Below are 13,652 nucleotides of genomic sequence, written 5' to 3'. Positions count from 1 at the left end.
TGAAGCAACGTATATGTGGTGCTGTTGGATGCTAGATGTACTCTGTTGAGTCATGGATAAGATGATAGGAAACTCTTTGATGCGAGAGCTGTCAAACCTCACATTTTTTATAACATTTGCCAATGATGCCCCTGCTTAAAAGTATTAGATTGAGTATTTTATAAAAATTTTTTGGTTATTTAGCCTTTTTCAATACTATATAAATAAACATGAGAAAGCGAAACAATTCACCAAAAATATCACAATTTGTATTCTAGTACTAATAAGTACGTAGATAAGTAATTATATTTTTTATAATTAATAAAAAATGTAACATATTCAAGGGAAATGTATTCAATACATGTATACACTTATATAGTACACCACTCATTTCTTTATAGCCCCGACAGACGACAGCGCTAATATGCATTAGCGGGCTTAATTTACATTTATTTGCGCATTTGACCCATGCTAATGCAAGTTTGTAATGCACAAGAATTTCGTGCATTTAGCTGAATTTACCAAATTTGAGTAGGCAACGCTGCTCAAAAATGGCCGATTTTTGGTATTTTTTAACAGTTGTCGCTTGGAGTCTGCTGCCTCCTTTACGTTTACAACATCAGGGTTATGCAGTTTTATATTGCTAATTAAATTATGTGCAAATATATTAACTAAAAAAAAATTTTATTATCTGTAGATCTCAGAAAATAAACAACGCACAGTTTGCTATCCATTTTTCCAATATTCTTAACTTTTTCGCACTCTTTTTCCGCATTACAATCAATTATTGTTTTTAATTTCACTATATTGCCTTTTGGCATAGTTAATAATAAACTAATTTTTTCGTTTCTATTAATAATTTATCTTATTAATTTTTATTTTACTCCACAGATCTTACAGATCTCCATCGCTGTCAGGGAACACGTTGCAGAGAAAAATGAGAGCCAATACGTTCTTTTTTTCGGAAACACAAACTGGAAATATTAGATATCCACTCTATCGGCGTCGCTCACGACAATGGCAGAACATTCAGCTTTCATTTTAGAGGAGTGAATATCGAAGTTGACAACACATGGATAGTAGTATATTCACCACTTTTGTCTAATTCAAATTCAAAACTTATATCAGTGTTGAGTATTGCAGTTTGGTGAAATCGATAAAATACGTTTGTAAATACGTCACCAAAAGAAGCAACATGGTCTTGAACGAAACGATCGATACGTGAACTGCAATATAACTCTTTGTAGGATACTTAGTTTTGCAATTCATGAACGTTTTTCGATTGTTGTGCGTCTCGGAGTTAATTTGGAGAACGGCAAAAGAGTATATTTCAACCCAGCGAATACAGTAAAACCAGTGGAAATACCGCCAGCAACAAAATTAACATTGACGAGTTTTTTCTCAACTTTCGCCAGTGATCCGTTTACGAGAACATTGCTCCATTCGGAAATGCCTCAATATTATACATGGAATATATCGTCGAAGAAATGTTTTTCGCAGAAAGCAAGGCCAGCCAGTAGATGGACATCCAGCTGTGTTCTCAACTTATGCATTAGGACAAATTAACACAATCCACCCGAAAAACGACGATTGCTTCTACCTTCGGTTGCTACTGATTAATGTACGCGGCTCAACTTTATTTGGTACGGTGTGTGCGACTTTATTTTGCAATTGCTGGAACATGATAATCATGGAATGAATGATGAACAATAGCTACTTCGCCACTGAAGTTCGCACTTTCGCGATGATCATTTAGACATATCAGCCTTCAAATTCGCTTTRATTATGGGATACGAACAAAAACTACATTGCCGAAGACAATTTACATCGTATTCGCYAARTATTGGAAATGGGCAAATTTCGGTTGATACTTCCAGTGGCTTTTGACAATTAACTTCAACGAAAGATGAACTCATCACGAATGTTCATCCGAACATTGGCCAAATTATCATAACTACGATTGCGTGAGTGCACGCTCAATTTTAGCTGCCAAAAATACCGATGTTGTTGACTTAAACTGGAAGACTCAAAGTCAAATTCCGGGAGACTTGCGCTCATACAAATCGATCGATCAATGACAATGAAGATGAATCCGTGTATTATCCAGTAGAATTTCTAAATTCTTTTGAGAGGCTTGGTATGCCATCGCATCATTTACGTCTCAAAGTTGGTACTGTCACTATTATATTCCGCAATCTTCAGGAGCCGAATGGAACCCGACTGATTGCAACGCAGCTATCGAATACTAGGTGGCAGAATGCTTGATTCTACGAAGTCCTTCGAGTTCTAACGATTTGCTATTTCAGTTGAAACATATTGCGTTTCCAGTAAAAATTGCATTTGAGATGATTAACAGGACACAAGGATAGTCGCATAGTGACACAAATTTGGAAATACTATGTTTTTCACACAGCCAGGTATTCAAGACGTGCTCACGAGTTGTAAAACAATTTTCTCTGTACATTTACGCAGAAACAAAACAATGCTGTTTAACAAGCTGCGTTACATTGAAAAAAAAAATTTGGAAAAATTGCAAATAAATGATTTTCAACGTAATATAAATTCACTTTTCTTTTCATTTCAAAACATATTACTTCACGCATGAATACGGCTGCGGGTTCAGCTAGTAGATAATATATATAGTATGCATTAGTAGGATGTTTCCTGAATATCAGTTATATGGTGACTAATTAAAGTTTTCGCCGCAAAGATACGGCTATGAGAAGTATTGATCCGATTCAACCAATTTTTGTCGCAAGGGTATGTAATTATCAAAAAAACATTTCCTCCAAATTACAAAATATCTCACAAATTGGCCAATACTTTTAACAAAAAGTCAGCCACATACCCTGGGATCCACATATTCGGCATGTGGGGCTTGAACAATTATGGTCCGATTTCGAAAAATTTTGGTGTAAAACAAATACGTTAAGAGCACTTTTTTGGCCGGATACATTGATTGTTTCTTGAATAGTGTATGGGAAAGTGGAGAAACCAGATGGAATTTTAAATTGTGCTATATGGGAGCAGGCGTGGTTGCTCAGGATTACAATACTATTTCAGCCATTTTCGTACTGTCGGTTGGCGTTTTTTAACAATTTATCCTTAGCGAATTTAGTTATTGTAGCTTTAGTGGTTTGGGTGATATATACATTAATTAATTTAGTGCTTAGTTATGGAATTTTGCAAGTTTTAGATTAATGGCGTTTTGTGCGCGTGACAGTAGTCCAATTACGCCCACGTACGATCTCGTTCTCCATTTTTTGCCAAGGAACATGTGTACCAAGTTTCATTGAGATATTTTAGTTTTTACTCATGTTATCGCTTGCATAAGCCGACAGTTATGTCAACAACAATTCGTCACGTCATTCTGATTATTTATATTTATGTAAATAACCCTCTATCTAACTCGTATGATTTTGGAAATCTTAAGAAAAGATCACTATATCGTTTGCTTAGAAATGAAAACATTTCAAACAATATTACACAGTGAAATTAAAAACAAAAATGTTGAGTAACACGCGATCTCCGACGGCGCAAAATAAGGTCCTCCGCAATTTCGGCCTTCTCGGCAGATGAAACCTAAAAAAATTGTAGTTAAAATAGAAGATACTATGATCTATCATAAAAAATTACGAAAAAACTGCGTTTTTTAAAGGCATTTAAAGACTAACTAATTTTGCTGATTGAACTAAGCGGTTGCCTTTTAAATGACGTGTAACTCTATTAATATTTGAGCAATTATGAAATAATTATGAAAAAAACAAATTTTTACACCAGTTGCGCCCTTTAAATCCTTTACTCTAAAAAAAGCAGTAATACTCAGATTGAACTTAGGCGATTTAGGTAGGCTTTCAACATCATAAAAAATGTGTTCAAATAATTCAAATACGATAAATATCATTAATAAATCCAAAATTACCTCACTGCCCTCTCGATTTGCAATGGTGACCGTTGAACACATCAAATTACACTATTATATATTCATAAATCAAAAAAGGTATAAGAATTGAATAATACTCTCCCTTTAGATGAAGCGAAATTGCATAAAAGCGACATATTCGCTTAATTTCTCGTTAACCCATGTAGGAGTATAATTCGAAAAATATAAAAAATTGAATATTTACGATTTTATTACAGTCAGTAGTTATTCCGAATCAAAAGTTTATTATAGACATAAATGCAATATATACTATAGGTACATAATTGCATGTGTATAAATTACAGAACTATTTATAATGTTACTTATTAAATGATAATATTACTGATTTATGAAAATATTATTGCATATATACATATAATTCAAATAATGCCTTTTACTGCAAGTTAATTGAAATCTCACATACCTTCAACTCACATATTGAGAATGGAAGCATTAAATAATATATACGTTTGGGAATGTAAATACATAAGCTATTTTCCAACAACATATGAATAAAACATATGTACGTTAAATCTTAAAACCTATCATGAGTCTTATACTTTGTTTTTGAGCTGGGCCAATGAATTGTTTTCTTCCATGATCCATGTCTGAAATAATATAACTATATTAAATGCCGCATTTATATCTCAACTTCTGGTGAGAACGAGCGTCAAAAATAAATTTCTTCTTCATCTGGTTTAACATTGTTATTTTGGTTACGGCGGTTTAAATTGCTGGTCTCAATTGATGACAAACAATTGTCTTCTGCCGCTAACATTGCTTGAGAATTGCGAGAGGAAGTGGGCGTCTGTCGCTGGCAAAACGGTAAAGCCGATGAGGAATCCGTCCGACTCATGCTCACAGTTGATAGAGGGGGTGACGTGGCTGTTCTCGTATTAGGATGTTGAATAATTGCAGGTGAACTGCCAGTGCGAGCATGGTTGAAAACAATTTGGGACGTTGATTGTGTCGTAAAATTACTAGTTGAACGTTTATCAGCCAACTTGAGTGGCAATATCTGTGTGCAGCTGGCTTGCTGCAGTACACTTGCATTAAAACTGGCAGATTTGTCAATTTTGCTGCTGCCCGAGTTAGGACTACTTAAGGATGTGCTAGTCGAAAGCGAAGATAACTTCATAGGAAACTTTTGCTTAATACAAGTCGGATTTATTTTTGGTGCATTAGTGGCACTTAGCAAATTAACAGGTGGATTTTTAGAAATCGTCGAAGCTGTGCGCCATTTGTCTTTTCGTCGATCGACAGTACTCTGGGCTAAGGAGAGTGTGCCCACATCACTTTGCAAATGTCCTCCTTCGTAACTATCGTGTGCATCATCACTAGAGAAAGTTGCAGCCAATGATGGACTATTAATCAATAAAGGTGTATTGGGCGACAGAAGAAGGCCTTGATTTGAGAGTAATTCCATTTTACGATAAAGTTGTTCGCGTTGTTGCTTAATATCTTCTTGTTCAGCTTTGATTTGCTCTTGAAGTTTAATTTGCTGCGCATACTTTTCCTCTAATTCTTTTTCCTGTTGCTCTTTCTGGCGTAACCAAGCAGTTTTCTCGTCCTGTAATTTATCCTGCAGATTTCGTAACTCTTCTAACTGATCATTATGGGTATAAGCGGCTCGTGGACTTTCTCGATACAATGCCAATTGTAATTGCAAGTTTTGTATAACTGTCATCTGTTGTGACACTATGCATAGTAAAGTATGAAGATGATGTGATATTTGCAATGCGGCATAATTATGATCTTTGATTGCAATATCTTCAGTTCCAAGTGTGGTTGCGGTCTGTGAGCCACTTCCTATGCATTGTATATTTAAAGTGACCACTGATGAACTAAATTTAGGATCACCCTTCTCTTCCAGCTCTTGTAGCCGTGGTGTTAGGGTTTGTAATGCAGGTATTTTCGTCACGTCCCTATACGAAAAAATACCTTTACCACGTTTTTCGTCAAAACCAGCAAATGTTTCTGCACGTTTTGGTAGTGTAGGTGATGCATAACTGTCACTTTGTTTTTCCCCTACCGAACTTACTGAACGCGACACTGGCAAACCAGTGGATGCTGTATACACCATAGCAGCCAGTTGGCTAATACTTTGTACCATATTCAACACATATTTCCACAACTCGATCGTATTACAATCCACGCCCACTAAATCCTTATAGGAACCAAATGTAGCAAGGAAATTTGATGCGCTTGTTGAGCTTCCATTATTGAATGTCCCATTACCACCATGAGTACTACAACTTTGCCCATATGTTGTAGTTACTTCAAAAAAATTCTTTTGCTCTTTTAATAAATTTAGTTGGAGATATATCTTGTCCTCCAAGAGAATTGCATGATCAATATCTTTCTGTCTTATTTTATCAATAAGATCCCGTTTACTAACACCAATTCGAAGTTTTTCTTCAGCTGTAAGATCTTCAGATTCTATAACATCCGAAGATGGACACTCCAGAACGGCCTGTCGTATTGACTGAATCCAAGTATTCTTATCCTTAGGCTGCTGCACTTTTAATTCATACATTTCTGGAAAAGATGGATTTGAAGAAATTATATAAATACCCCGTGCTTCGGTCCCCGCTTTTTCACGAATAAGCAACTTTTGTAATGGAACTACACCCGCTTTATGTTCTGGTGTAAAAAATGTATACTTGTTGTGGGCAGAATTTTCACAAAGGAAGAATAGACAGTCAGTGAGTACAACAACTAAGACTAATTGCATCTTCGAACGCCCTTGCATTAAAGTTGCATAACCTTCGAATTTCAAACGTCGACGTGACTCAACTCCAATATCTGATTTACGGAATGGTTTATTTTTATAAATGGCAAACGATTTCGGGTCGACACGATTAAAAATTTCCATTTGTCTTTCTCGTAACTCTTTCTCAGCAACGCACGCATCAACATCTATAAGTAAAGCTTTTACTAAATTAAGGGCATGCTGAAGCTTATCCGCTTCTAATTTATCTTCCCGCCCACTTTTAAGAAGGGGTTCGATCAATAAAGGATATTTAGTAAGGCGCTGGGTAACAAATAGTACACATTCTGGAATTCCTTTTTTCTTTAATAACGGATTAGCTAAGCAGTGTTTGTACCACTCAGCAAAAGTTTGATCACGACTGGTCATGCACGTCTTAAAATGTTCCAGTGCTGTCCGATGATTAGCACAAAATTCCCCATATGCTAGTCTTAGGTGTTGAGCTTTTTCCAATGAAAAAAAATCCAATAATATGTCAGCTATACTGTCAACAACATACTGCTCTCTTTGTTTTTGTCTTAATTTTTTTAAAAAAGTTATATGCAACTCAGTTAGTTCTGATAAACGGGGGAACATGGTATTTATATTCAACGAAGGAAAATGACGTTCCAAACTTTCGACGAAAACTTTTTGCATTACAAGTAGAGTTTGACAATGGTGTTTCTCTGTCATAATAAACTCATATATATGTTCCTGTCTTTTAATCTGCTTTTCTTTCAGAGATTTTATTACGTCCTTTGGAACACTGGGTGACCATGAATCATGCTCATCAGCTGCTATTCCAAGTATTGGATCTGCGCCTAGATCCTGGGCTTCGATGGGAGGGTCATTTAGAAATTCAGAACGTATCAATGGTGTGTCGTCATTAATATTTCCGCTTTGATCAACTCCATCGAAATAGTCTTGACCGATTTCGTTTTTATCTGCTCCCTTCTTTACACCAACCAACAACAATTTTTGACCACTACTCGAACTCGATTTTTTTACTTTGCATTCCATTTGATGTTCCTTAATATTTAACGTTGATATATTGATACCACACGAATCACAAACACCTGTTTGACCTCCAGACTTCATTTTATTCTTATCCTTTTTTTTGCGAAAGAATAGTGAACCCCGCTTTCGGCGTTTCTCCACATTATCGTAGGCCTCAGTTTTTACATGGGCTCTCAAAAGGCTTTGGTTTTCATCCTCACTATCATACAGATGACGAGATTTAATCTCTTCTTTTGCAACTATTGATGAAGTAGATATGCTTTTTTGTAGTGGTATACGAATTTCTGTTGCTAGACTACGCTTTGCCGCAATTCGCTGAAAATCGCGGGCCAATTCTGCTTCGTTAAGGGAGTGTGTTGATATGCCTAAAAGTAAATTTTAAATGGAAATTACAACTTTAACAATTACGACGTGTTCGAAATAATAACAACAAATGAAATGAACATCGAAATCTATGAACAAGTTTTTTGTCAAATTATTCTATATACATATATATTGTCTTACAAAAATTTGTACTTGATTAGTTAAGAAAAAATAAGCAAGTTTAACTTTTATGGCCCGGAAAAACCCCCGAAAAAATTACCAAAGCAAAAAAAAATTATACGAAGATGTTTTTGTTGTGAATGCTGAAAATTTGTGTAGATCCTAATATTACAGTAAATTTCTATGTTTATTTTACTCTTGCATGTTTAAATTAAAACTTCTTTATAACTTTTTAAATTCTTTTCTCTCTAAGACTTTTTAAAGTCTTCGATTTCTTCCTTTTACATACATACATTTCCCGCTACAGTTTCTGCTTACTTGTTTGTGCGATTTACATGTTTGTCATTCTCTCTTCGCATAAACAGTTAGTTAAAAACTATGATAAGTATCCAGTCTGCAGTTCCTCTATTCTAATGTGCTGATAGGCAAATGCATGTTTATGGGAATAGAAGGTATGGCAAATCATATTCGAACTTTGTCATCGATCAGCCAGTCAATAAAGTAGAAAGACACACGGCGGGAAGTGAAATCTATTATAATTCTGTAAAATGTATATCCGTTAAATTTTCCCACTTATTCGTGACAAAGGCTTTATTTCCCAACACCATACTTTCCGTATTTCGATCGCCAGATTTGTATCAGTTTGCCAGGGTTGGATACCTGAGCATTATTGCTATACTGAGAGCATTTTGTGCGATATTAAGGAGCACTAATTACGCAGTGAAATACCTAACGTGGATAAATCCAACCAATGTTATCGCCGAGTCTCCAGTATCGCAAACATCGAGGACTCCATTACAATTGATAACAGGTATAGGTGCTACAACCCACATGTATAGTTCACCTATTTTAGTGTTTGGTAAGCCACGGCCATTCCTACATTCGCCAGTACAAGTTCGCCCTCCACACAGTTATCAAGTTCGCACAGGAAATTGCAGGATTTTTCAGATTTTTAGGACAACCAGCTTTCAACCACGATTTATGGGTACAGAAATTACAACCAACGGTTATTGAAGAGCCCGAAAGGTTACGTCAGGATAGAAGGACGGGAATAATGAGTGCCTTATAGAGTATAATTTTGGTTCGTCGAGGGAGGATATTGGAGAATTACCTAGCTAACATTTGGGAACCGAAAATTTCGGTGCTAAAGCTGCACCACCTATAGAGAGTGAAGCGGACACTCGGGCAAGAGCTATCTTGAAACATAACACATGCCGCGTCGGTAGAAGGCGATGGATTGTCGGACGGGCTATTCAAACAGAGCGGCGAGGAACTGATAAGAGGCATGCATCAGTTTCTTTATAAAATATGGGCAGACGAAAGCATGCCCAACGATTGGAATTTAATTTAAATGTGCTCTGCCCAAACCACAAAAAGGGATACCCCACAATCTAGGGATAAGTCTCTTCAACATCGCATATCGAGCGTAGTGTGTGAAAGATTAAAGCTCACCGTCAACAAACTGATTGGACCTTATCACTGTGGCTTTAGACCTGGCAAATCAACACATCGTCCAGATATCCACCATGCCCCAAATTTACAACAACAATGTAAGCCTGGAAACCCAACGTGGGATAACTCTTGCCAACAGGTGCTACTTCGAACTGAGGCAATTGAGAAGTAAAGTCGTCTCTCGACTGACAAGAACCAAACTCTATAAGACACTCATGGTTCCCGTCCAGCAATATGGTGCAGAGGCTTGGATGATGACAAAAACTGATGAGTCGAAGTTACAAGTTTTCGAGAGAAAGGTTCTGCGAAAGATTTATGGTCCTTTGCGCGTTGGCCACGGCGGATCGACCGATTGGACGAAACCACATCAGTTCTGAAAGTATTTGACGCAGCACCTGCCGGGGGAAGCAGAGGAAGAGGAAGACCTCCACTTCGTTGGAAGGACCAGGTGGAAAAGGACTCGGCTATAATCGCGTAAACGGTGTCTACGCCAATAAAGAAGAAGAATTGACAAGAAAGAAGGACAGCGTTGGACAGCGGGTGCTGCGTTTCTTTTAGAAGTTGTCGTCAAATTTTTTTTTTTTGGTCTCAAAATCAAATTCCACAAGGTTGATGAAATTGCAAATGAAAAAAGACGCCTAACTAAAAGAGAACTTCTAACCATCGTCATGTTGTTGACTATCAAGGATTTCTTAGGAACTTCGTCAATGACTCCAAATTACTTATGCGTTAGCTGTGGGAATACAACATAGGTTATGAAATACACCGTACCTAGTTTTTATTTTGGAAATATTAAACTGCAAATACTTCAACTCCACGTTGTAGTTGTTCTAACGGTTTTCTAATTCCTGCTTGGGTGGTAAGGTTCATGTAAGCTGTCATCTAGGTCAAGTCCACATATTTATTGACGCTAGTGAAGACGCATTCGCCGCTGTTGTCTATCTTCGATCACAAACTTCAACGGGTAAAATTGAAGTAGCAATCGTTTCTGATACATCAAAATGACTGCATTCTGTGGAGTAACTCAAAAACGCACTCAAAAACATAGCCGATAAATCAACGCGTATAAATGATGGCATCAATTTTAGTTCAGCTCCGCGTGGGTCACGTGGCTCCCCATTCCTCTTTGGCCCTCTAAAAATGTGATAATCGTTGAAAACGATGAACGTCATGAACAACTATGCTTTAAATTTGCCTTAGTCATTGTGAGTTGTAATCTTTATGAATCTAGTAATTTTTCATTTAAATGATTGCTAATACGCTAATTACGCTTTATCAACAATTGCCGCCGTGGCGGACAGATAAACTAATGCAACGGTTTAACTGCTAAAGAAGTAGAGAATGCCAAACACCTCTTATGTCACCTATTACAACGTGAAGTGACCCAGTTCATGGAAAACGGTCAGGACAACGCTTATAAACGCCCATTACTCCCACTTTCATGTTATATAGGTAAGGAAGACGTCCTCACAGTGTAGGGACGCATTGATGCAGGTAGCTGGCTACCAACTAGTGCACGACGTCCCATTATTCAACCAAAAAATCATGCCTTGTAAGCTATTAGTGTTACAACCGTAAGTTATCCGTCACAGTTATTGGGTACCATGACTGTAAAGTTTGAGCGTGATTACCACTTGTGATGTATACAATTTAAATAAAGTTGCAAACCATTGGATTTCAGAAAATGGAAAATGATGAGGAGTGCCGTGTCCCAGCGGAGAGAAAACAGACTACCTACCTCGCAACGTTAATTACTCGAAAATTCAATGAAAAGATGCGGTGACTAACAGAATACTTCAAGACCGGAGCATACTCTTATAGAACCGAAAAAGGTGATCTAGTTACTGATGCACAGCGCATACTAACATTATGGAGGGAACACTTCTCCTGCCTGCTTAATGGCAGTTAAAATATAACGCCAGGAGAAAGCGACCAGTTTCCTCAATCGATTTCGAACAAACAGACGTTCCATTGCACGACGGCCGAGCTATTGAAATAACGCGGTGAAGAACTGATAAGGAGCATGCATCAGCTTCTTTATAGAATATGGTCGGACGAAAGCTTGTCCAACGATTGGAATTTAAATTGGACCAGGTGGAGAAAGACCTGGCTTCGCTTAGAATCTCCAATTGGCGCCACCTTGCGAAAAGTAGAAGAAGAAAGAATAATAGTCCACCTCTATTCGTCAAATTGTTGAAAATTTCGAGCGTACATTTTCTTTACGTAATGTTCAAGTGGCAATAATACAACCGCTCAAAGTAATGAACTTATTATTACCATTCTGGCAAATGTTGCTGAAGACTGTAATTTATCGATTCCAAGACGTTAAAATTCCCCACTAATCAATGGCAGTATCATAATATCATTTACTAATTGGGAATGACGGCGATGATGATGTGATGAAAATTTTAGAATAGCAACCACAGAATTTGGGGTTAAAATGCGGTAAAATTAATTGCTTGCAAAATAAAAAGTATACAATTTTATTTTTAAATTCATAATTCGCAAACTATAATGCCTTATAAACTATGGTTTTAATATTTTTTTGCTTTTTTTTATTGACTTAAGTAGTCTTTATAAATCTTACGAAAAAGAATAACCGAATTCGGCAAATATTGTGCTGCCAATTATGCAATTTGTAGAAAACCTAAGCAGCCTAAAACCGTACTTCAAATTTGAATTAATGTACATGTTTGGCGTTGCTATGAATTCTCTGAATATATAGGAAGATCCGTTTCGCGGCTCCCTCCTTTTTGAAAGAATAAAACACAGAAATTTCCAATTCCATTTCCTCCACGGTCTTCTTTACACTCCCAGCTACGGCTGCTATATTTTCTTCACTGTGTGCTGGACGTGGTCTAACGGTCGAATATTGGTCTGAAGATTATAATGACCATAAGTTGAGCGAAGCCCGCGAAACATATTTTACAGAACGTGAATTTTCGTAATAAGGTTGAACAATTTGTAAACGTTATTCAGGTGTAAGTCTTTCCATGTTAAAATGTCAAACAATACTGATCACAAATAACAAGATAGCTTGGCCCGACTTAAAGCCGAAAAAAAATTACGTTAAATGCATCAAACTGCAAAAAAAAACTTTGCAAACAGTGGCAAACAATGTAAAAGCGCATATAACCACTGAAGTGGCAAATAAATTATTGTCTCTAAAAACAAAAACAGTGCCACGCGGCTGGCAAGAAACATTTTTGGCATAAGTGCTCAATATATTAGTTCATCTCAAATAAAATCCCTTATATTGGGCATGGTAGAGCTTAAAGCTTAAAGGTGTTGGATCCAGCACAGCCAAATTAATTGTCGCAACATGACAAAATTTATAAGAAGACCTTCAAATAGATTTCGCGAAATATTCGAGCTGAAACATCTAAAAATGCCGCAACTAGATTGTCCGACCAGATGGGGATCCACCTACACGATGCTAAAGGATTTGTTAGTGGCTAAAGATGAATTAACTGAAATTGAGTCAACTGAAAACAAAATCGAAGACGACAATTTTGAAGCGGATGCATCGTTGTGAGATTTTATTGAAAACTATTCAGTCCATTGCAGAAAACATTAAAAAAATTTCAAGTAGAGCAACTGCATTATGGAAATTTTTACGCCCAATGGCTAAAATTAAAAATTTGCACAGAAAAAATTGTAAATGATGCAACTCACGATATGACAAGAACGATTGGCGAAAAGATTCTGAGCTCTATAAAAAGGCGATCGAAAATACTATTAAATAATAAATTTCTCATTTCGTGTTTGTTTTTGGATCCTCTTTTCCAACATACAATAACACCACAACAAAACAAGTAAGGAAGGGCTAAGTTCGGATGTCACCGAACATTTTATACTCTCGCATGATAATGTGATAATCGAGATTTCAAGCGTGGTTGTGAACCGATTTCACCCATATTTGGTACATGTCCTCAGGGTGTTAAGAAAATATTATATACCGAATTTCATTGAAATCGGTCGAGTACTTCCTGATATATGGTTTTTGGTCCATAAGTGGGCGACGCCACGCACATTTTCAATTTAAAAAAA

General features: G+C 36.7%; 1 protein-coding gene across 1 annotated transcript in view; it reads right to left on the bottom strand.

Moving 5' to 3' along the window:
* Positions 1 to 4,257: 4,257 nt before the first annotated feature.
* The window catches only part of LOC108971713 (rho guanine nucleotide exchange factor 18), a 15,707-nt gene continuing 6,312 nt past the window's right edge, over positions 4,258 to 13,652 (bottom strand). Inside the window, exon 3 of the mRNA XM_018937962.1 lies at positions 4,258 to 8,032. Within this exon, the coding sequence (XP_018793507.1) occupies positions 4,572 to 8,032 (3,461 nt within the window). The 3' untranslated portion in view covers positions 4,258 to 4,571. The remainder of the gene's footprint in view (positions 8,033 to 13,652) is intronic.

The sequence above is a fragment of the Bactrocera latifrons genome, unplaced genomic scaffold (assembly GCF_001853355.1).
Source record: "Bactrocera latifrons isolate USDA-ARS-PBARC rearing strain unplaced genomic scaffold, ASM185335v1 scaffold_355, whole genome shotgun sequence".
In the NCBI taxonomy this organism is placed as follows: Eukaryota; Metazoa; Arthropoda; class Insecta; order Diptera; family Tephritidae; genus Bactrocera; species Bactrocera latifrons.
The sequence above is the reverse complement of the archived record's forward strand: the minus strand, read 5'-3'. Positions and strand labels throughout refer to the sequence as shown.